Genomic DNA, 24,772 nt, shown 5'->3' with positions numbered 1-24,772 from the left:
GGACAACGAGTAATCGAGTATTGTTTTTTCTTCCAAATCATTGTCTCATGACTGGATTAATTGTTGCTTTGGCAGTATAAGCAGAAGGTTTCAGTGCTTGACAAATTTGGGAAGCCAGCATTGAGCCATTGATAATGGCTGACAGTTCGAACCCCCATCCTGATTGTAGGTGGAAACCTTGAGAAGCCAGCCGGAAATATCCCTTGGCTTCATTGATGCTTGCTTTTTTAGGCAATAAGGGCATCCTGCAGTTGGATTTTCTCCCATTGCTAATACCCCATGTGGTAATTACTTTCTCCGTGTATTTATTATTTCTCGTGTATCTGTTTGGGAATTGGTCATTGAGCCTATGAAACTCAGACTGAGTTAGAAGTATCTGATACACAGTGCATGTCAATGTTTCTCGTGCTTTCACTTGCGCAATTTTGGAACCTGTAAGCTCATACATATGCAGTAGAGCTATTGCATTCTAAGTGTCGCTATGTTTTACTTGCTGCAGTTCCTAAATGAAGCAGAATATATGAAAGCATCTTATTCTGAGCAATCTGGAGAACCCAAGGCCTTCAAAGAGGAATTATAGTTCCCTGTTCATTTAGTAACACAAATTCTCATTTGTGACGGACAATTTTCTTCAAAAGCTTGTAACCTCTCACAAGTGGGAGAGCAAGTTGGAGATCTTCTACGGAGTATTTGTTATTTGTCATTTTTGTTTCATGTTGTTCTAGTTTAATCCCCATGCAATGTACAGATTTTGTAGGACTGTAAGTTCTTTTATTTTTAGCAAATAATTCTGGTAAGTTTAAAATAATCCTTCTCAAGAGCGAGTGATCGTTAACCGAGTATGCGTAAATCAAGTCTTGACAGTTGACATCCTCTTAATGTAGGGAAGGCATAAAGCCACTCTAAAATTACTAATGACACTCATGTTTGTGAGACGGAAAATAGCAACATGTCCTTAGACACAGGCGGACCTGGCAAAATGGGTCAGACCCCGAATGACCCGACCCGAAAAGGCCGACCCGAGACCCGAAAATGACCCGAACTTGCTTGACCCGAATATGATCCGAAACCCGAATTGACCCGACCCGACCCAGACCCGACCCGAACATTGTCTGACCTAATATTGACCCGACCCGAGGTGACCCAATCCGAAAAGACCCGACTCATAACTTACCTGATCCAAATGACTTGAAGTGACCCGAAATGACCCGAAACGACTAGTACTAACTCATATTAATACTATATATCAAAATAAAGTTTCTTTGGTTACAATAATCCCTAATAAATGGTTAAATTTGCAAAATAGCCTTTTTTAATCAAAATAGTATTAACTTAAGTGCTTAGCCATTAACTCAAAAGCAACCCGACCCAAAATGACCTATACCCGAAAATGACCCGACAACAGGTCACCCGAAACTGATCCGAAACCCGAAAGTGACCCAACCCGACCCGAAATATGTGGCAGACCCGAAATGACCCGACCCAAACTGACCCGACCCGAGTGACCCGTTTTGCCAGGTCTTGTATAGTTATACTCATATAACTATAACGGTCTCTTAGGAAAGATGGAGGTATACTTTTGTTTCGGGTTTGCTAAAGATCGCCTCTAGTTTTACTCATCTCGCCCCTAAATATTACCTTTTTGCCCTTGAGTAATTAAAACCCCATATACTTTCCTTTTTACTCATTTTTGATTTTAAATTTAAAATTTCAAAAAAACCGCTTCAGAAATTAACAAAAACAAAACCGTCTCAAAATAATACAAAATAGCGATTTAAATTGGACAAAAATTGACGATTAAAGAACCAAAAAACTTAAAACGATCATAACTTTGTGCTCGGGTGTCCGATTTTGACGAATTTTTTTTCAAATCACTTAACTCGACGAGACGAACGCAATGGTAAAAAAAAAAAAAAAAAAAAAAAAAAAAAAAAAAAAAAATGAAAAATGGTCCATTCGTGTAAAAAACACGAATTGACCTAGGCCGATTCATGTAGTTTACATGAACCTGCCTGGGCCAGTTCGTATAATCCACATGAACTGGCCTAGGACCATTCGTGTGATTTACATGAACTGGCCAAGGTTGGTTCATGTAAACCACATGAACCGGCCTAGGCCAGTTCGTGTTTTTCACACGAATGGGCCTACTTTCCAATTTTTTTTTTTTTTTTTTTTTTTTACCATTGCGTTCGTCTCGTCGAGTTAAGTGATTTGAAAAAAAAATTCGTCAAAATCGGACACCCGAGCACAAAGTTATGATCGTTTGAAGTTTTTACGTTTCTAATCGTCAATTTTGTTTCGAATTTAATCGTTAATTATCGTAAAATGGGTCACCGTCACTCATATTTTGAATTACCGATAAAAATTAGTTTTGAGAATGTTTTAGAGTAAAGAGCAAAGTTGGAAAGTGAAATGAACATTAGGGGCGAGATGAGTAATATATGGGCGATCTTTAGTAATTTTGTTTTGTTTTTCCCCAATTTAAGATAATGTGCAATGACTTGGCAAAAAAATAGAATGTGCAATGACATCTTGTAAGTTTATCTAGAGGTATAATCCTTTTCGTGGATTAAAATAGGGGTGAGTTGGAAAAATTGAACCGAATTTAAAAATTAAACTGAACCCAATTTCCAGCTCGTTTAAACAACCCTTTATTTTTTTATTTTAGTAAATTTGGTTTTGGGTTCGAATAGGGTGTTCTAAAATGGCTCGAAAATTACTTGTTCATTGAGAAGATCAATTGAACAACCTAGTTTTGACCCAAAATCATCATACCCAAACCCGACTAAACAAGCATGATAAGTATTTCTTCAATTTAAATCATCTCCATTTCTTTATCTCCATTTCCTCTTTAACAAACACATATTTTAATGTATTTTCGTTCTTCATCTATTAAAACATTACTTTTATAAAATAACTATAACTATTAGATTGTCACACACATTTCATCTGGGTCGTTTATAAGAAATGGAGAGAATTCCCACTCTTGACCTCACCTCACCTTCACTCCATTAAATCTTTTCACTTTTTAACTTGATTACCTCTGAAATTATAGTTGTGTTAAAACTTAGGTCACATTAAACTTCGTTGTCCTGTTATTTATTTATAAGACGAAGAAAGTGAATACCTCATTACCATGTAATATAAAATAATTAATTACTCTATAAATTATAAAAATAAAATTAAAAATGACTCTTAGTCGTAAATAACTCATGCTCGAATTCGACAAAGCTAATCTTCAATCTCGTTAGCTTTTTGAACAAACTTAGGCATATACACCAGTATGATTATTAGCAAGTTTTGAGTCAAGAATCACATGAGTATTAAGATAAAAGTCACTTAAGACTCCCAAAAATTTACCATATTCTTTTAGACTATTTTGAATTAAAATTGAAGTGAACTTGATTAAATTGATGTAATTGAATTGAACCAAACTAAAGTAAAATAGCAACGCTATACCTCTAGTGATATAATAACATCTACAAGTCTACAACCAACTTATATTTGACTGAGCTTGTAATTTTTCTGAGCATTCTTAAAGTTTAGGGATATTCTCTCGTGTACCCCTCAACTTTTTCATTTTCTATGATATACCCCTCTTTTCATGCAAAAAAAATTTGACTGTCAATAACTCTTGGCTACAAGTTCAGAATACGATAAACTTTTTTTCCAAATTGACCGTCTTTAAGAGGTCTTCCGTTTGGAAAAAAATTCACCGACGTCTCAACTCGTAGACGAGAATTATGGTCGGTCAAAGTTTATTCGTTAAAAAATGTTTGACCAACCATAACTACTAAACGAGTTCAAAAAGCGGCGATTTTTTTTTTTCAAATTGAAGGCCTTGACGAGATAATTGGTTTGAAAAAAAAAAATTACCGTTTTCTAAACTCGTAATAGAGAATTATTGTCGGTCAAAGTTTTTTTCCGAAAAAGAGGACACCATGTAAAACGAAAAGTTAAAGTGCAGACACGAAATCACCCTCAAGTTTATTTTCTAAGGTTATTCAAGGATAATTGTAAAATTACTATGAGAAAATCTCTGCGTCCTCCTACGAGACGTCTTCCCTACAACTAAAGGAGGGTGGCAATTAAATATTATAAAAAGTTTTTCTATTATGTGCGCAATGGACACGTATTAAGAAGCCATTTAAAGAAATAATTACAACAATATCTCACGAGATCTTGAATTAATTAATCATCTTTTGGATGGATGCAAGTATTTCTCAATTACTAAGTTGGTTTTCAAAATGATCGGCATAATCATTCAATTTCCACTTTCTTCAACATCTCATCAATGGCGTCCCGATTCTCTGCTCAATTCAAGTAAGTTTTCATTAATTCAATTCCTTTTTTATCATTTAATTGCCAATTTCTAATTACAAATGTTTAATCTGCATTATCAACTCTTTTATTTTGTTTTCTTTTATTGCATATTTGCATTATAATCAGTAACCGAAATAGCGATTTTATTTAGGGGGGCTGAAAATTTTAAGGTCATCTGTTTTAGCAAAAAATGGAGTTATGATGGCAGTCTTGCAGGAAATGTTCAGAAATAGTCGAAATTTGCACCATTTTTGAGTAGGAAAATGAATATTATTCGCAATCGAGCTTATAATTTCGATTGTTTAAGGAGTGTAATAGACCTACTCTCACATGATACTTGTTCAAACATATCATGGAGACTTTTTTCAATTGGAGTAGTGCAGAAATAGAACAATGAATTTGATTTTGGGAATACTCAAGTTTGGGATTAGATTTGGTGAATTTGATAAATTTGGATTATTCTCGACGAAACTGTCCAATTAAAAGAAAAATGTTTATTTTAATAATAACTTATAGAAAAAGTGAGTTAATTTTGTGCAATTGAGAGGACAGTCATCACTGCTGCTGCCTAAAATACAATCAGAATTAAAACGTTAAAACGCTGTTTATTGACCGTGATTCTTAAATTAAGTATCTTGAGAGACCGTCTCAATTAAAGCAATGCGAAATATACTTGAAACCGGGAATAAACTCTACCATTTCATTTTCCACTATAGAATTGGAGCCTCAGAAGTCCACTTGTTCACAAGATGATACCTACTAGGAAGCTGCTGCTGCACCTCAATGACACCTACTAGGAAGCTGCTGCTGCTGCACCTCTTATTATATAAACATCACCATTTATGAAGTTGTAGTCATCACTCAAAACACACATTTTCATCCCTTTTATCACCTGCTCATTTCACAAAGCTATGGCTGATTTGGGAGCATTGATCTCCATTGCTGAAAATGTCTTTAAACTCTTACAATCTCCTGTCCTCAAAAACATGAGGGACTGGGAATCCGATCTCGGAAAACTTAACAAATCTGTCTCCTTCATCAAGGACATGCTCCTCGATGTGGAAGCCAAACCTGAGCTCTCCCGTGTAGAACAACGCTGGGTTGACGAGTTGAATGAAGTTCTTTACGAAGCTGATGATCTCTTTGATGAGGTCATCACTATCGCTAAGCAGAAGGAACTCAATGCTCCAGGTGCTAAGTTCTCCAAGAAGGTCTTAGATAAGGTGAGTCGTTTCTTTTCTTCTAAGAATCGTATTCTTGTTAGTTATAATACTTCTCAAGAGGTTAAGAGCATCCAGAAAAAGTTGGATGCTATAGCTAAGGATCATGCTAGATATGACTTTAAGGCTGACCCTCAGGCTACTTTGAAAAGGAAAGAGGACACTTGTTCCTTTTTAAATGCAACCCATGAGAATATAATTGGAAGGGAGGATGATGTGAAAGCGGTTGTAGACATGTTGCTTGACCCTAATGTTGAGGAAAATGTTGGATTTATTGTTGTTGTGGGAATAGGAGGGTTGGGCAAAACCGCTCTTGCTCAACTTGTGTATAATCACGATAGGGTTGGAACTAGATTTGAGAAGAAGGTATGGACATGTGTCTCCGACCAAGATGGAAAAGGATTAGATGTCCAAGAAATATTAGGTGATATTATAGAATCCTCAACAAATAAGAAGCCTAGTGATGTCTCCACTATGCAGTCCATTCAAACAAAATTTCTAGAAGAATTGAAAAATAAGGTTTACTTGCTTATATTAGACGACGTATGGACTGAAGATCCTAATGAGTGGAGTAAGCTGAGCAAATACTTGACAATTGGTGGTAGGGGAAGTAGAGTAGTCATTACTACACGTTCGGAGAAGTCAGCTGAAGTGATATCAGGAATAGCTGCTCACTCTAACACGTATATGTTAAAAGGTTTGTCTGATGAGTATTCGTGGCATTTGTTTGTGCTGACGGCTTTCGAACAAAAAACAGAGGAAGTAAACGACCCTGAATTAACCATGATTGGCAAAAAAATTGTCAAAAAATGTGCCAATGTCCCCCTTGCTTTAAAAGTTATTGGAGCTCTATTATATGGTCAAACACATAGATGGGAATCATTCGAAAAGAACCGACTACCACACATTGAAACTACCAAGAATCCAATTATGTCTATCTTAAAGCTTAGCTACAACAATCTTGAACCCTCCGTGAAAAATTGCTTTAGGTATTGTGCTTTATTCCCTAAAGATTTTGAAATGAACAAACGGAAGTTGATTAATCTTTGGATGGCGCAAGGATACATTGGTGATAGTGAGGATTGTTTTTTAATCTTACTAAAACGGTGTTTTTTCCAAGATGTGAGAAGAGATGAAATTGGTGATATCGTATCATTAAAAATGCATGATTTAATTCACGATCTTGCTCAAGAAGTCGCGGGGGACGAGATTATTGTGGCAAATAGTCCGCCAAACAACCTAAGCAAAAAGCTACGCCATGTATTTATTGATGGGGACGTATGCACAATAAGCTCTTTCCATGAAAGTAATATTCGTATCTGTTATATGAATACAAGGGTCGACTGTGACGTGGTGAAAGCTCTAATTGCTAATTGGCGTTGCCTTAGATCGTTACGCTTATATGTGCCAAAAGTCGAAAATTTGCCGGAGTCAATTGGTGAATTGTTACACTTAAGATATCTAGATCTCTCTCACAATAAGCACCTCAGGACACTTCCAAATTCAATTGAGAAATTATATAATTTGCAGAGTTTAATTTTGTTCCGTTGTTCTAGCTTAGAAGAGTGGCCAAAATATTTTTGCAAATTGGTGAATCTTAGGGTCTTGGATATACCTTCTTGTCCAGCTGGCATGCCTTTGGGTATTGACCAGTTGACTAACCTGTATTGACCAGAAGACGATGAATTGGAGAGTTTATCGGAAATTGAGGAGGTATTTAAGAGCTCTTCTTCCTTACAAAGCCTTGAAATTGAAAGATGCAGAAGGCTGACGAGTGTTTCAGGAGCATTTGAACATCTCACTGCCTTGGAGTCGTTGTCATTAAATAATATACCTTTAGTGGACGAGGAAGTCGATGATGATATGCCTTGGAGTTCCCTACGCCACAATCTCCGTTCCCTCAAGTTGGATTCTCTTGTCCTGCAAATTCTGCCTACATGGATAAGGCACTTGACCGCCCTTCAAATGCTGTCCATTAGAGATTGTCACTCATTGATCAATCTACCTGAATGGATAACCTGCTTATCATCACTTCATTCCCTCACGGTCTTCTCTTGTACTGGCCTCAAATCACTAGGCCCGATCCAACACATCACTTCCCTTCAGAAACTTGTGATCATAGACTGCCCGGACTGCTCGATCCAAAATATTCGACACATCCCTGACATCAGGTGCACGTTGTTTCCCTAAATTTTTTCACGTGGATGTTTTGCCCCTCACTAATTTCATAATCTTCTTATTTCATGTCTTGCTTTTGAAGTCTGTTCTTATTTCATGACCTTCACTTGATCACTCCACATTCATTCGGTATTACGGTCAAATAAAAAAGTAACTTGTTTGATAAATATCTTATGCCATGTATCTTTAGTCATGCACTAATATGATTAATAATATGCATGTCCTTTTTTTGTCAACCCAATAACCTGTACACTAGTTTATCACTGAGTTATTAAGAGACCTCTTTGTCCGTACTTTTTTATTTTGTTTTTGTAACCCTTTTGTTATTGATGGTGACTCCAAATAACCCTTCCATTTATTACATGTTTCCGTAACAATTGTACCTACTTTATCGTAAATTGTGACCACTTTTATTATTATACCATTTTATATTATGCATACCCATTTTATTATTTTTCGTATTTTTCACCATTTTAGAAAGGGTGGATCTAATTCCAAAGGGTGTTAGACTTCTGCTAATGGTAGAATAGTCTTGACTACAGTAGAGTGTTTATTACATACACTAACCTTGTTTCACTCTATTTTATTATCTCGAAAAAGAAAAAAAAGTTATTTAAAATGTGTGTTTATCTCTTAAACCATAATCTTTGTATCCCATTGAATAGTTTGCGTTTACTTTATTTTGTGAGGGAAATAAAGCAAACCGTAAATTATTGACTTGGACGGAGGGAGGGCAATTTTCATATTTTGGAAAATGTTTTGCAAACAGTTTTTGCAATTCGGAAAAAAAATCGCAATAGAAGGAGATGTAAGTTTGTCACATACATCTAAAGGTGTCAGTGTTCTATATTTTTGCAACAATTTCATTAATTAGTGCTCAAAATAATCTAGATAATTAAGGAGTTGTAAGGTGATAGTACTGTTATATGTTGTTCTGTACTTTGGCTTTTACCCTCCAGGCATCGAAAGGTGTGTGTACTTAGGTGTGTGTACTTTCTTGTGTGGGAGTCGTCTTTGTTTGCTCTTTTGAAACCCGGCTACACTTTTGTAGTTCTCTATCTTTCTCCCAACACATTGAGTAACTTGGTTTTTGACACATTGGTTGTGCTTAGCTACTTCCTTGTTTCGAAATGAGACTTGATGTACGAAATGTTGTTGTGCCATTTAAAATACAGGTTTACATTGTATTAAAAGAGAAGGCATTAGCTGATGAGGGTGAAGCAGCTGCACATGCCTCAAATGCTGAATCCAAAACTGTGAAGGCTACGCACGAGGATGTAATAAAAAAAGGGCAGCCCGGTGCACGATGGCGTCCCCGCTAGGCGAGGATCCGGGGAAGGGTCCCACCACAAGGGTGTAATTGGGGCAAGCCTTCCCTTGCCATTTTGGCAAGAGGCCGCTCCAAGGACTTGAACCCGTGACCTCACGGCCGCTCCAAGGCTGAAAATCGTTTTATAGCTAACCAGCAATCAGAAGATAATGTTGTAGGAAGTCCTGCTGCTAGTCCTGTTAATTGATCTAAAGAGAACCATTTTGACAGACCGCTGTTGATTCAAATGCATCACATCGTTCCAAGCAATCTGGGAGGTATGCCATTTTTTGGGAAAACAGCTGCTTTCTTTGCATCTCATTGTATGATAATTACTCTAATTTTAAATTGTCCTGCATTGATTATTATGGTTATCTATGCAATGACAGGTCACTGTTGAGGACAGCAGATTTGATGAGCCAACAGGGTGAAGTATGACCTAGATATCAAGCATCTGAGTATATATGGTAAAAAGTGGCTTAAAAATGGGAGGGGAGGCTGCTTCGGTTAATTTGGTGTGTTTGAAAGCTTATATGAGTATGGACTTGAGAAGCCGAATATATCCCTTGTCTCCACTGATGCTCGCTTTTTTAAGCAACAAGGGCTTCCTGCAGTTGGATTTTCTCCGATTGCTGATACTCCACCCCTATTCCATGACCAGAATGAGGTAACTACTTTCTCTGTGTAGTTATTGTATCTCGTGTAACTGTTTGGGATTTGGTAACTGAATATGTACTTCTGTATGACATCCGTGAGTAACATATGTCGTAACAACTGCATGCCTCTTAGTAGTCTCATGCCACATTTAAGTGGTCATGGAGTCAGAATTTTTTGTTTCCACGGCGTTTCTGAAACCAAGAGCCTATGAAACTCAGACTGAGTTAGAAGCTAGGTAGCACGGACACTCCTACTAATCGGCCTTCCCGTGTCGGACACGACACTCGTCGGACACACGTCAAACCGTGTCGGACACTTGTAAAGCCGTGTCTAACTTTCATCTTTTATTTGGGCACGAGTCGGAGCGACATAATTCATATATATGTATATTGACTTCTATGAATATCTTCAACCTTTTACTTTTTTTGTATTAAAGATTTGATCTTTTTAGTTATTTTGTTATACAGTAACTAGTTTTAGATTAATGTTGGTCATGTTTTTGTTGTGATTGGATACGTGTGTAAAACCGCGTTACACAAGACTAATTGGAATATGGTGGTAGTTCTGATGTTTATGATGAATTGAAATAAGCAGACAATCATGTTGTTTCTTTGGGTTTTAGGATGTTGATCAATGACTGTTCTATATTGCAATATATGGAGATCAATACTATAGGGAATTGAAATTTGGTGCATATGGAATGGTTTTCTTGTGATTTGGATACGTTAAAACCGCGTTACACAAGACTAATTGGATATAGTGGTAGTTCTCATATGTATAATGAATTAGTGGATTGATATAAGCAGACAGTCATGTTGTTTTCTGGGTTTTTTAGAGAAATTTGTACTGGGGTAATTTGGGTTTTAGGAAGTTGATCAATGAATGTATTATATTGGAATATGTGGGAATTAATACTGTGGAGAATTGAAATTTGCCAACTTTATAGAACGGATTTGAATATGTGAGGTTCAGTGACAGTTTGAAAGGACGTATCAAGTTAAACGACCCCAAATAATTTTGGGATTATGCTCTGATTTTGTTGTTGTTCAAATATGTGAGGTTTGGAAGTATTTAGTGAATTAGTGATTTCATATGGATCAATGGCGGAGCGAGAGGAGGCAAGGATAGGCCTTGGCTTTGGCAAAAAAATGAATTAGCTAAATTTCATTGAAAAAACTCGAAATATTCGAGCAATTTGTCCACTGGCTTGCAATTATTTCAAAGTTATGTGCATGACAGTATCACATAGGATGTAAGACTGAGAGTTGAGACCAATCCTGATACTTGTGTAGTCCTCAGCTAATTATACGGTTAATGGGTTGGTCTCACTTGTAACTGTTGTAGTACCGTCTTTTTTAAGTTTTTGTGCTGTTTCGATGGGTGTGTATTCAAGATTTCTAGTTAACTGATATTACTTGACAAACAAGAAGTTTCGTTTTTCCATGCTTAATCTTTCGACCTCAGTAAAGTAAGGTTTAAAGGGGTAAAACATTACTGTTCGTCTGTGTTCTTAGAGAGGATTAGCCATATGAAGACTTCGTCGTTTCCTATCAGGGTTTTGTCGTGGATATGCGCAACTGTCTAAGCTGAAGCAGGAATTGACATCCCGATCCCATCTACATCTGACCAAGCAGCGCCTGAAAAACGCATTGCTGATGAGTGGGCGCCTGCATCACATCACGCAATATGACATTTGAGGTAAAATCGTTACCTTTTTCTTGTTTGAAACAACATTTTCGTTGGACTGGGGAGCCAAATATCAACATTTTCTTGTTTGAGTTCAGGTGTCGGGTCGGGTTATTCGGATCGGGTCAGGTCAATTTGCCAGTTCTAGCTACAAGATATCATTGGCGGATCCATACTAATTACATGTGGGATCCCAGACACCGAAAAAAACGATTTCTTTTTTTCTGTAATTTGCCTAATTTTTGTGCTAGAAAATGGAAAAATCTATTATTTTAATACTAGTGTAGTTCCCGTGCTACATCACGGTATTTTTGAGATGGAATTTATAAAGAAGAACTTTTAATAAAATTATTTGCATAAATTAAAGCTACTTTTAATTTAATGTTATAATATATTAAATATAATATTAGTAAGGAGATAGAAAAGAAAGTTTACTATTAATAATAACACTATAATGTTAAATCGATAAGGGGAACTAATTTATGAAATTAAGTTAGATGTAAAATCTAGTTAAAACACCTATTAGCCTTATTAATAAAACTGATAAAAATAATATACTACACGTCTAAAAAGACGATTTACAAATTATTAAAACTAACGTTTTCACTTTCTATTTCCTATAAGAAAATACATAAAAATTATAATACATTATTTAAAAAATACTCCATACTCCATATACTCCATATTACTAAAATAAAGATTTCATAATTCGAGAGTACAATTTATATGTTGTAAAATTGCAAAATATATTAGGGGTAATTGATTGTGATTGTATATTTTCGGGATAATATTGTAAATATTGCATAATTTGAGAGGTTGTTTGCATGTATAGGATTGCATTTATTCGAAAAGTCAAAGCGTACATTTGTTTCCGTGTATAGGTTTTCAATTGATCCAAATCATACGTTAGACTTGACGCAAAAGCAAATTTGATTTAGTAAAAGTCGACGGCCCAACTTAGACTGGCCCATCAAAGAGTAGTGTAAGTTAGGCGGGAAAACTACTTGAGAATTTTATTCTCTTAGTAGTAAGTGAGATTTACATGGAAATTTTTTGTGGGACAGCATAAACAAAATCTTCTTGGTCAGCCACAGTTAATGCAATTATCCTTTCTGGTACATCATTGTTGCTTGACTGGTTTGACTGCTTCCTGGGCAGTATAATCAGAAGGTATCAGTGCTTGACAAATTTGGGAAGCCATCGTTGACAGCAGCAGACAGTTCATAAATATCATAATTTGTTTACCTTGTTGCCTAAAAAAGCGAGCAGCAGTGAAGCCGAGGAATATAAAAGGTAAACAAATAAATAGGGCGGAGGGATAATATACTCTGTATAATGAAGATTGCATTCTTAGAGGAGAGTATTGAAATGCCCAGAATTATTTGAGAACGCAAATTCTTGTTTCAGACGACCATTTTTCTCTGAAGTTTTAGACGGACATATGTAAACATTTTTTGGTTAAATATAACCACAATGGTACAGCCACTGTTACAAGTTATGTTAACTTGTTTTTTCGATAATGGTCACATTTGGCTGTGAAATGATTATAAAATTCCGTCTTATTGCTTCAGACTAAAATGACTCGTCTGAAAGAAGACTGATTTCAGTTACTTACTTACTTTGTGTGCTTGGGTCACAAGTTCACAACATAACTCCTCTAGTTCATTAACTACAAATCCTATTTATAGTCACAAATTATTCTATAAGACTATCTTATAGCATAAGACCAGCCCATAATCCAAAAGTCCAAACAATTAACTCACATTTTTAATCAAATAATCAAAAGCCCCAAAAAATTAGTTAATAAACTTGTAAAAAAAAATATCTTATTTTGATAGCCTAAAATTTTATATTAATAACTTGTATATTTAAATATCCGCAAAAGTGGTAATTGAACCCCATTACTTTGTTTAATTGTGAGATTAAGCCGCATAAGTTACATTTATAGCAATCAAGCCCCTTAAGTTTCACTAAAAGTGAAATTCAACCCCAACTGTTAAATTTTCACCAAATTCTTATCATAAAACCATTTTATAATCCAATTTATCAAATATAAAATATTATTTTTTTATGAATTCAGAATTTTATATTTATATTAAAATTTGAGAGTTATTTTTTTTGAGTTCTATAGTATTTTGACAATTTATTATATATGCATGAATAACACTATATAAATTACAAACAATTTACCAAAGATTATGTAAATGTGTTCAACAAATGAATAATAAATTATGTAGAAATTCATAAAGTTCTAATTGTAATTTTTAGTATTTAATAAATCGGTTTTTTCCCATGGTACCCTCGAACTTTGTCAGATTACACATGGTGCCCCTCATTTTAAGTTTCTACACATGGTACCCCTGTGTTTACCTTTTTCTTTCCCAAAATACCCTTTTCCAAACTTCCGTCATAACACCGTTAGTCCTATTATCTAAATCCTTAATTAATCTACTAAACAATACCTAAATCCTCAAATCACCCATCATCATCTTCTTCGTAAATATAAAAATGTGAAAAAAAAAAATCCATCAGAACCAAACCAACGACTACCCCAGACCCGCCCCACCGAAGACCCCATACCAACCACGCACAAGGCGGTCCCAACCTATCCTTACCACTCGAAATCCGCATCACAACCAGATCTACATATTCGACACACCCTACCACCACATACCATTCGACACACCACTACCACCACACCACCGGCCACACACCACCAATTCAAACTCAACCACCTCTCATTATTCATTCCCCCAAACAAGAATCATCAAGACCCACCAACCACCAATAAAAACCAACACTCAACACCAACCACCATAATCGTGACTCACACCGGCAAGCAACAGGTCGCCGCCAGCCGGCAAGTCATACCTGCCACCGCGCGAGCCGGTCCACCTCCACACCGAACTTTTTATTCCTTTTCTTCTACCGTTTAAAATTACTACTCACCTCCAAAATCACCACATAAAACACCAAAAAATTCCTCCTTGAAACACGAAAACTCTTTCCCCTCCCCTCAAGACACCAGATCTGGTCGTTTAAGGGTGGGGCCGTGGGTCTAAAATGCGTCGTTGGCGAATAATAAGAGATAGATATGTCGGCGGCGAGAGGGCGGCAGAGTGGCGTCATCAGTGGTGGTGGGATTGGATGGCGTCGTTGGTTGTGATGGTGGACAGTGGTAGTGGTAGTGGCGGTGGTAAAGGGGATGGGTGATATTAGGCTTTATAATGTAATGTAAGAAGATAAAGAATTGAAGATTAGTGTGTAAGAAGATGAAGAATTGAAGATTAGTGATTAGAAGATGTGTTATGGGTAAAAGCAAGAGGCAAAGTAGTGTTTAGGGGATGTAAACTAACGGTGTTATGACGGAAGTTTGGGAAAGGGTATTTTGGGAAAGAAAAAGGTAAGCACAGGGGTACCATGTGTAGAAACTTAAAATGAGGGGCACCATGTGTAATGTGACAAAGTTCGAGGGTACCATGGGAAAAAACCGTTAATAAATTGTATAATACTATAATAAAATGAATTTTTATTTTAATTCTTGTGAAATTTTTAAAAAGGGGTTGAATTTCACTTTTGGCGAAACTATGGCTTAGTTTGACAAAACTAATTGAAAAGGTAGCTGAAAACCTGAAAATGTAGTTGAAAACTGAAAAGCTAACTGAAACCTGAAAAGGTAACTGATAAGGTAGCTGAAAATTAGGAGCTGATAAGGTAACTGATTATATAAAAATGTGTTTGACAAACTAGCTGAAAAGGTAGCTGATTTTGGTAAAATGACGTAAATGGATATGAAAATTATTTAACATTATAGAATAAAGGGGTAAAAAATGAAAAATAAATCATTTAAACTACCTGATTTCTCAAATGCTAACGGAGGTAGCATTTCAGGGTAAAAAATGAAAAATAAATCATTTAAACTACCTGATTTTTCAAATGCTAATGGAGGTAGCATTTCATTTCAAGTACCTTATTTGACCAAATAAGTTATTTGTCAGACACTTGCAAGAAAATCAGGTAGCTGAAATTTTGATCAAATAAGCTACTTTGGTCAAATAAGCTATCTGAAGTGTCGTGCCAAACGGAGCCTTAAAGAGTTAAAATGGCTTAATTGCTACAAATAACACTTATGGGGGGCTAATCTCACAATTGCTAAAAGTTATGGGGTTCAATTACCACTTTCGCGTTTAAATACGTTACTAGTTTTTATCATAAAATATTGTGTTTTTAAAATAAAATTAAAATATAAATTAAATTAAGCGCAAAAGTAGTGATTAACCCCCATAACTTTAGTCAATTGTGAGAGTAAACCCCATAACTTACAAATCTAGTAATTAGGCCTCATAACTTTGATAAAAAGTCAACCCAATTTTTTATTTTCAACCAAAATTGCACCAAAAAATTCAATTTCATTCATCAATACAATTTATAAGTATACAATAAAACTTATTAAAAATTTAAAATTGTGTATGCAATTTAGTACACATTGTTAGAAAGAAATATATGAATGAATTAAATAAAATTGAAAACTTGTAAACATACTCTCATATGTATGTGAATTATAATAAACTTAGTAAAAAATATTAAAAATATTCTACAAATTATGTTAGTAAATTAAATAAATAATTTTAAAATGTTAATAATATTAGTGTACAATGAACTTATATATTAAATGATTTATGAGTAGGTCTCCTGAGAGACGGTCTCTTAATAAGCTTTATTGAGAGACTATTGTACAATTTTAAGAAAAAATGGTACTAAAGATAATAAAATAGGTACAAATCATGATTAATGATAAAATGGGTACATTTATTATATAAATAGGTACGAAATTGTTTTATAGGTACGAAATTGTTATGTCACGAACAATAATAAAAAGGGTACGAAATACAAATAAAATGGTACGAAAGATTGGTCTCTCAATAACTTAGTGAGAGACCGTCTCTCACAAGTTTTAGTGATGATTTAATGATATGATTTAAGTTGAAAAGAGAAATTGAGTTAAATTTCACTTTTACCAAAGTTATGAGGCTAAATTACTACATTTGTAAGTTATGGGGCCTAATCTCACTATTGACTAAAGTTATGAGGGTTAATTACCACATTCGCGTTAAATTAAGTGTTATCTTTGGCCTTTGAACTTCTCTTCTTTTGAGTCAGTCCTATGTAGGGATGGCAATGGACCGGATCTGGGTAGGGTCCGATAGGATCCAGATCCATATCCGCCACACCAACATTGGATCCATATCCGACCCACCGACGGATCCAAATTTTCCAGATCCATATCCAGATCCATTTTCAAATAAGTGGATCCATATCCAACCCATATCCACGGGGTCCGAAAAATTAGGATCCATATCCTACCCATCAGGGTCCGGATCCGCGGATCTGGATAGGGTCCAGGATCCATTGCCATCTTACAACTTGTGTACTGTGTTTGTGTAGTGTTAGTAGGGATGACAATGAACCGGATCTGGGTAGGGTCTGATAGGATCCAGATCCATATCCGCCACACTAACGTTGGATCCATATTCGACCCATATTCGGCGGATCCAAATTTTCCAGATCCATATCCAGATCCATTTTCAAATAACTGGATTCATATCCAACCCATATCCACGGGGTCCGAAAAATTAGGATCCATATCCTATCCATCAGGGTCCGGATCCGCGGATCTGAATAGGGTCCATGATCCGTTTCCATCTCTAGTCCTATGTTATAACACTTGGTGTTTTTGGATCGGGTCAATAATTAACAGCCAAAATTTGATGAGTAAATGGTTTCTACTCTTCTTAAAAAGATCGTCATAAGGTCTCAAGTCTTAATCAATCAATTTCCAGTCTGTTCAACATATACGGCGGACACTCTCTCATCAATGGCTTCCGATTGTCTCGTCAATTTAAGTGAGTTTTCGTCAATTCAATTCCATGTATTATCATTGAATTACCATTTTGTAGCTTCAATTGTTGTTTATCTTGCATCACTTGCTATCTGTATTATCAACTCTTTTATTTTGTTTTCTTAGTTCTCAATTCATTTTAGTCAGTAGCGGACGAGTAATGATATAAGGTACACTTGAAAGCAATTCCGTTTTTTTTCCCCTTAATTCTGATTGCATTCATGATTGATACGGATGAAAAAAGCCTTTTGTTTTAGCAAAAATGGGCTTATGATGGTAGTTTTACAGGAAATGTTCAGAAATAGTCAAGTTTTGTAGAAAAATTCGAATCAATCATATATTTCGATTGTTTTAGGAATATAATAGACGAATATCAAGAACCAAATTAGTACTCCCTCCTATTCATTACTCCCTCCTATTTTCAATAACTCTCCCTATTCATGGAGGGCACGAGAATTAAGGGAGAGGATATTATATGGTAAAGTATTGTAGTGGGGGTAGGAGATTGGAGAGAGGGAAGGTATTGTCACTATTGTGTGATATTATTGTGGAGTAAGGTGATTAAAATAAGTATTGTTGTGAGGTAAGGTGATTAAAATAAGATAAAGTATGAGTATTGTGGGGGTATTGTTGTCGGGTGGGGTGATTAAAATAAGTATAAAAGTTGCCAAATAAGGAAATAGAGAGAGTATTGTAAATAGACAAAAAATGAAATATGGAGAGTTATTGAGAATAGGACTATAGGAGGGAGTATTTTCTTCCTATAACAGATTATTCAGTTTTTCTTCCCCTTTCTTATTTTGGAAACTTTTACTCTTATTTTATTTATCCTCTCCTATGACCAAACCCTACCCAACTCTTTGGCCCCACAATTCCTTATTTAACTCCTAATTATTCATCCCTCTCTCATGTCACCAAATCTCACACCACCCTTTCTCCTATTTTATTCTTTTTCTTAAATCTTGTGCCCACAAACAAGGGAAAGAAAATAGAGACTAGGAGGGAGTATCTTAAGAGACCGTCTTAATTAAAACGATGTGAAACATACTCCGTAGTATATAACACACTATACATTAATAACTACCCACTATGTGATAGGTTTACGATGAGCTTGTCGTGACTCGTGAGACCGTTTCAATTAAAATTAGGTGCTTTTTGAATCAAGAATAGTAGTGTATAGTGATAATTTAGATGAAATGTTTAGAAAAAGTTCAAAGAGTTTTTGAGAAAACTTAAAAATGCAAGTTAATTATACTCATCCATTTCATCTTTGGCCTCCGTCTTTCTTAGCTATATTATGATTTATTTGGTAAATTAAAAGTTTTCTTTTTTTAACATTCACATTCGCGAGGATAAAAAAAAAATCATCCTTGAACTAGTCAAACATTTAGCATGCCTGTAAGCCTCGGCCCTGATAATTTTCCACCAAAGAATTTGAGGCTCTGAAGCCACTTGCTCACAAGATGATAAAAAAGGGCACTGTGATTTGTGTTTTCAGACCTTGAATGACACCTACTAGGAAGCTGCTGAAATGGTTTAGCAATACTTTTTTTAAAGACTGTTTTAGCAATGGACATCAATGACACCTACTAGGAAGCTGCTGCAGCTCTTGTATGTTACATAAACATCACAATTTGTGAAGTTATAGTCATTACTCCAAAACACACACACACAATCTCTTAATCCCTTTTCTCTCCTGCTTATTTCGCAAAGCTATGGCTGATTTGGGAGCATTGATCTCCATTGCTGAATCGGTCTTTAAACTCTTACAATCTCCTGTCCTCAATGACATGAAAAACTGGCAATCCGATCTCGAAAACCTTAACAACTCTGTCTCCTTCATCAAGGACATGCTCCTCGATGTGGAAGCAAAACCTGAGCTCTCCCGTGTAGAACAACGCTGGGTTGACGAGTTGAATCAAGTTCTTTACGAAGCTGATGATCTCTTTGATGAGGTCATCACTATCGCTAAGCAGAAGGAACTCAATGCTCCAGGTGCTAAGTTCTCCAAGAAGGTCTTAGATAAGGTCAGTCGTTTCTTTTCATCTAAGAATCGTATTCTTCTTAGTTATAAAACTTCACAAGAGGTTAAGTGCATCCAGCAAAAATTAGATGCTATAACTAAGAATCATGCTAGATATGACTTTAAGGTTGACCCTCAGGCTACTTTGAATAGGAAAGAGGACACTTGTTCCTTTTTAAATGCAACCCATGAGAATATAATTGGAAGGGAGGATGATGTGAAAGCGGTTGTAGACATGTTGCTTGACCCTAATGTTGAGGAAAATGTTGGATTTATTGTTGTTGTGGGAATAGGAGGGTTGGGCAAAACCGCTCTTGCTCGACTTGTGTATAATCACGATAGTGTCGGTACTAGATTTAAGAAGAAGTTATGGACATGTGTCTCCGACCAAGATGGAAAAGGATTAGATGTCCAAGCAATATTAGGTGATATTATAGAATCGTCAACAAATAAGAAGCCTAGTGATGTCTCCACTATGCAGTCCATGCAAACAAAACTTCAAGAAGAATTGAAAAATAAGGTATACTTGCTTATATTAGACGATATATGGACTGAACATCCTAATGAGTGGGAAAAGCTGAGCAAGTACTTGACAATTGGTGGTAGAGGAAGTAGAGTTATCATTACTACCCGTTCAGAGAAGACAGCTGAAGTGGTATTAGGAAAAGTTGCTCACTCTAAAAAGTACATGTTACAAGGTTTGTCTGATGAGAATTCGTGGCGTTTGTTTGTTCTGACGGCATTCAAAAGAGAATCGGATGAAACAAACGACCCTGAATTGATTACAATTGGTAAAAAAATTGTTAAAAAATGCTCCAATGTTCCCCTTGCTATAAAAGTTCTAGGAACTCTTTTATTTGGTCAAACACAAGAAAAATGGGAATCGTTTGAAAAGAAGCGACTACCTCACATTGAAACTACCAAAAATCCAATTATGTCGATCTTAAAGCTCAGTTACAACAACCTCGAACCTTCTGTGAAAAATTGTTTTAGGTATTGTGCTTTATTCCCCAAGGATTTTGAAATGAACAAACAAGAGATGATTAGTCTTTGGATGGCGCAAGGATACATTGGTGATAGTGAGGATTACTTTCTAATCTTACTAAAACGATGTTTTTTTCAAGATGTGAAAAGAGATGACTTAGGTGGTACCATATCATTTAAAATGCATGATTTAATGCACGATCTTGCTCAAGAAGTTGCAGCGGACGACATTATTGTGGCAAATAGTCAGTCAAGCAACTTAAGCAAAAAAATTCGCCATTTATTTCTTGATGGGGAAGAATGGACAAAAAGCTCATTCAGTGAAGGAAATATTCGTACATGCTATATGAATACAAAGATCCCCTCCGACGTGGTGAAAACTCTAGTAGCCAATTGGCGTTGCCTTAGATCACTACGCTTATTTGTGCCAAATGCTGTAAATTTCCCAGAGTCAATTGGTGAATTACTACATTTAAGATATCTAAATCTCTCTCATAATGAGAATCTCAAGACACTCCCCAATTCAATTACAAGATTATATAATTTAGAGAGTTTGATTTTGCTAGGCTGTCATAGTTTTAACGAGTGGCAGAAAGATTTTTGCAAATTAGTAAATCTTAGGCTCTTGGATATAAGTTCTTGTTCAGGATTGACTTGCATGCCTTTGGGCATAGGCCAGTTAACTAATCTACGAGACCTAACCGAGTTTAAAGTTGGTGAAGTGAGTTCAATTAGGAAGCAATTTGGAGGACAATTGAAAGACTTAAAATTACTTGTCAATTTAAGGGGTCAGCTTGAAATTGAGATCGACAGAAACCTTGTAAGTAAGATGGAAAATAAATGGGAAGGCGGTTATTTGGAGCACATTAAGAATCTGAAGGTCATAGAGATAAATTTTCCATGTAGAGCTGGTATGATCAATAACGAGGCTCTGTTGGAGAAGCTGCAGCCAAATCGAAATCTCATGCTGTTCAGATTAGATGGATTTAAAGGCACTGAAATTCCAAGATGGGGAAGAGCACATGATGATTGGTCAATTATTCTACCTAATCTTGTCAACATCCAACTTCGCGGTTGTCAAAGGTTGCACGGAATCCCATTGTTGAGTAATTTGAAGCATCTCAAATTTTTGTCTCTTGCCATGTTGAATAATTTGGAGCACATGGAGACCAATGCAATTGGCCGTGGTGGTTCTGGGTCAAAGGATTTACCCTTTTTCCCATCCCTTGAGTTTCTCAGTCTTTGGCGTTTGGAAAGACTGAAAGAATGGCGGGGAGGGGTCTCTGAAGAAGATAGCAGCAGCTGCATGCCACATTGGCGACCACCATTTCCTCGTCTCTCAAGAGTGTGTATCGAATTATGCCCCAAGTTGACATCTCTTCCTCCTTGTCCGAGCCTAGAATCACTAGAGGTAGTGCTCAGCAACAAGTTGTTACGAATATTACCAAGTGAAGGACCTCCAAACTTAGATCTCAAATTAAATGTGGAAGTAGACAGTGTGGGTTATCTCACTACTCTGCCTGCTAGATGTCTTACGGATATCGTGATACGAGACAATGATGAATTGAAGAGGTTATCGGAATTCGAGGAGGTGTTCAAGAGCTCTTCTTCCTTGCAGAAACTTGAGATTAGTAGGTGCAGAAGGCTGACTAGTGTTTCAGGGGTGTTGGAACATCTCACTGCTTTGGAGTCGCTATCACTAGATGATATACCTGTAGTGGACGAGGAATTTGAGGATGACATGCCTTGGAGATCCCTAAGTCGCAATCTCCGTTTCCTCAAGTTAGAGTCTCTTAGCACTCTGCAAATGCTGCCTAGAGGGATGAAGCACCTAACTGCCCTTCAAGACCTCGACATTAGTCATTGTAAATCGTTGAAAGGACTACCGGAGTGGATAAGCTGCTTATCATCACTTCATTCCCTCACGATCGATTCTTGCACTGGCCTCAAATCATTAGGCGCAATTCAGAACATCACTTCCCTTCAGAAACTTGAGATCCTAGACTGTCCAGACCTAAGAGAAGCGTGTCAAGAACCAAGCGGCAAGGAGTGGCCCAATATTCGACACATCCCTCACATCTCCTTCACTCACTGGTGGGAATAAAAAAAAGGTGCGCCATGAACACGAATCTAAGCTTGCGTAGCCATTAATGGTTCAATAAAATTAATAAAATTGGTATCCATAACTTGTTTCCTTTCTCTCTTTGGCAGCCTTCTTGTGATTGTAATGTCATGTGGGCAGTTACTTGTTTCTGATACTTTGGTGAACCAGATGCGGATAAATAGAAGCTTTGAATTCAGTTTTCTCATAATTTTTTATTGAATATTGCTATATAAAATATTATGTTATGTCATGGAATATTTGATTGGTCATGGAATCAGATCGACGTGTTTTCCATGGCCTTGACCGAAAACTTGAATTCTCTGTATTCTCTACTTTCTTGAAATACATGAAAATTTCAAGTTATTTAGCTTCTGTTCCGCCAACATTTCGAAATTGTCGTATGTGGCTCCGACATTGTATGCAATATGAATCATGTTGCCAGCTTGTCTTCTATTAAATGAGGTGCAATACATAAAAAGACGATCTTAGATCATTTGTGATCATTTGTTGACAGATTGGTCTGAATAGTAAACTGGTAATTGATTTGAGGATCAATGGTCTATTTTTGTCCATCTGCAGACACTAATAATAATGTGTTTTGTGTTCACAGATTATGAAATGTTTGAGTTTGCAGTACTTAGAAGCTATCCGAAATCTAAAGGATTCTGGGTTTGCTGCATGAAGAGATTGGACGAAGGGATGCCATCAAGTTAGAGTGGCCTGAAAATCAATGAACTTACAAAACAAGAATTTTCGTTTATCATACTCGATTAAGTTATTCTTTTGACCTTATTTTGAAAGTTAAATAAGATAACTAGATAAGGCCCAAACGGTAAAAGTGTAAAACATTTGCTATTTTTCTGTTCTTCTGTGATCTTCTTGTTAACTGAGATCTTTGTTGGTAGAACCCTCCATTGTTTGAAATTAGAATTTTCATTTGTCATCTGATGTTTAGATAACTTTTTGTTTATCAAAGTTTGTCATGAATATGCACCTGTCTAAAGCTGAAGCATGAGTTGATATCCCAGTCCCACCGACAGCTGATGGGAAACTCGAGAAGCCGGAAATGTGCCTTGGCTCCACTGATGCTCACTATTGTAGGCAACAAGAGCTTCCTGCAATCCGCTTTTCTCCCATTGCTTATACTCCACACCTATTCCATGACCACAATGAGGTAACTTCCTTTTTTCTGCGAATTTATAACATCTCGTGTTTTTGTGCTGTAAACCTTTACTTTTGAGCAGTAACCAACACACGCGGATGCATGTCTTAAGTTTATTCCGGTGTTGCTTCTTACACAATTTTGGACCCTGTAAGCTCATACATATGCAGTGTAGCTATTTTAATGTCACTGTGTTTTACCTACTGCAGTTCCTAAATGACGCAAAATATGTGAAAGGAGTAGACAACCAGACATTTACGCTTCCATCATTAAAGCTTATGCATCTTATTCTGAGGCTCTGAGCTGCTTGAAGAAAACAGAGGCTTTCAGAGATGAATTATAGTTTGGTGTTTCTTTGTTAGCAACGTCATTTTTGTTTCATGTTGTATATGTTTAGCTCCATGCAATGCATGGATTATGTAGGTTTTTTCTTGAATCGTTTCTAGTGTATGCTCAAACCGAGTCTTAGTACCATCTTAATACGGACATTAATCATCTACTCGCAGACCCGGAGATGTATTTTTTTGTAAGTAAGATATGTGGGCTGCATAATGAAGTTTCGAATTATTTTGTAATTGCAGTAATGAAGTTTTGATATTTTTCATGTATTTTGTTGTTCGTGACCCGTTTACATATTTTGTTAAGAAAAAACTTGGCTTTTATACTATTTAGATTTTCCTGATGTCGGCAACTAGGCTTCGAGGCATAATCATAACCAGAGTTGACAAAAGATGATGACCTCACTCGGCAGAATTCGAAAATTGGGTGAACCAAAATTGACCTAGGCTAACCTCATAATCAATAGGAGCCTTATTTTTTTCTACCCGAACTCGACCTAAACCGAACCGATCCGATCCGATCCGTGACCCAATATTACCTCAACCCAATGCATGACCAGATAATAAACTAACTTAATAATGATGTAAATAAGACTAAATTGACATTTATCATAATTGTTTTCTCTTAAAATTACTAGTAATATAACTTGTACATTGTTTAAACCTGAAATTTTCATCAAGAACTAAATATATAAGATAAAACATACTATCTCCTAGTCGCTCATTTTTTCCCGTGCACAAGAAATAGTAAATTGATTTTGGACCATACAAAACACTTTATCCACATGCAATTAAATTTGAACCACATAAAACATTTCAAGAAAGGAAAGAGGGAAAAAGATCCGACTAGCATGAATAAGGAAAGAGGGAAGAAATGAGCGACTAGGAT

At 36.2% G+C, this 24,772-nt stretch overlaps 3 protein-coding genes across 29 annotated transcripts in view; all 3 read left to right on the top strand.

The window, feature by feature from the left end:
* Positions 1-24,772, top strand: part of LOC141648394 (putative disease resistance protein RGA1) — a 94,226-nt gene that overhangs the window by 7,962 nt on the left and 61,492 nt on the right. For 12 of the 23 annotated variants that reach the window (XR_012546014.1, XR_012546015.1, XR_012546011.1 and 9 more), the window contains 2 exons: positions 76-284; positions 500-850. The exons of 10 other annotated variants lie outside the window; for them this stretch is intronic. The gene's annotated coding sequence lies outside the window, so the exon portion shown is untranslated. Of the gene's footprint in view, positions 1-75; positions 285-499; positions 851-24,772 lie in introns of those variants that run through there. One more of the 23 variants, XM_074457036.1, reaches the window with a different exon arrangement.
* On the top strand, positions 4,049-12,887 carry LOC141648395 (putative disease resistance protein RGA4). 3 transcript variants are annotated; one of them, XM_074457041.1, is made up of 6 exons: positions 4,049-4,323; positions 5,040-7,714; positions 8,897-9,308; positions 9,420-9,697; positions 11,242-11,385; positions 12,532-12,887. In XM_074457041.1, the coding sequence occupies exon 2, from the start codon at positions 5,235-5,237 to the stop codon at positions 7,212-7,214; it is 1,980 nt and encodes a 659-aa protein (XP_074313142.1). In that variant the 5' UTR covers positions 4,049-4,323; positions 5,040-5,234; the 3' UTR covers positions 7,215-7,714; positions 8,897-9,308; positions 9,420-9,697; positions 11,242-11,385; positions 12,532-12,887. The 3 variants fall into 3 exon arrangements, with proteins under 3 accessions (XP_074313142.1, XP_074313143.1, XP_074313141.1); XM_074457042.1 differs by lacking the exon at positions 12,532-12,887 and adding an exon at positions 11,472-11,858 and having other exon boundaries at positions 11,202-11,385; XM_074457040.1 differs by lacking the exon at positions 12,532-12,887 and adding an exon at positions 11,472-11,857.
* LOC141648397 (uncharacterized) lies at positions 17,086-24,151 on the top strand. Of its 3 annotated transcripts, XM_074457045.1 has the most exons (4): positions 17,120-17,276; positions 21,186-22,390; positions 22,994-23,557; positions 23,755-24,151. In XM_074457045.1, the coding sequence occupies exon 2, from the start codon at positions 21,193-21,195 to the stop codon at positions 22,381-22,383; it is 1,191 nt and encodes a 396-aa protein (XP_074313146.1). In that variant the 5' UTR covers positions 17,120-17,276; positions 21,186-21,192; the 3' UTR covers positions 22,384-22,390; positions 22,994-23,557; positions 23,755-24,151. The 3 variants fall into 3 exon arrangements, 2 of the variants coding, with proteins under 2 accessions (XP_074313146.1, XP_074313147.1); XR_012546017.1 differs by lacking the exon at positions 21,186-22,390 and having other exon boundaries at positions 17,086-17,276; XM_074457046.1 differs by lacking the exons at positions 17,120-17,276; positions 21,186-22,390 and adding an exon at positions 17,300-19,299.

The sequence above is a fragment of the Silene latifolia genome, chromosome 3 (assembly GCF_048544455.1).
Source record: "Silene latifolia isolate original U9 population chromosome 3, ASM4854445v1, whole genome shotgun sequence".
NCBI lineage: Eukaryota > Viridiplantae > Streptophyta > Magnoliopsida > Caryophyllales > Caryophyllaceae > Silene > Silene latifolia.
This window is presented reverse-complemented; position numbering and strand designations above follow the sequence as displayed.

What these genes read in the sequence shown, in the direction of transcription:
- LOC141648395 (XM_074457041.1), top strand. Translation starts at nt 5,235, where the DNA reads ATGGCTGATTTGGGAGCATTGATCTCCATTGCTGAAAATGTCTTTAAA.
- LOC141648397 (XM_074457045.1), top strand. Translation starts at nt 21,193, where the DNA reads ATGATCAATAACGAGGCTCTGTTGGAGAAGCTGCAGCCAAATCGAAAT.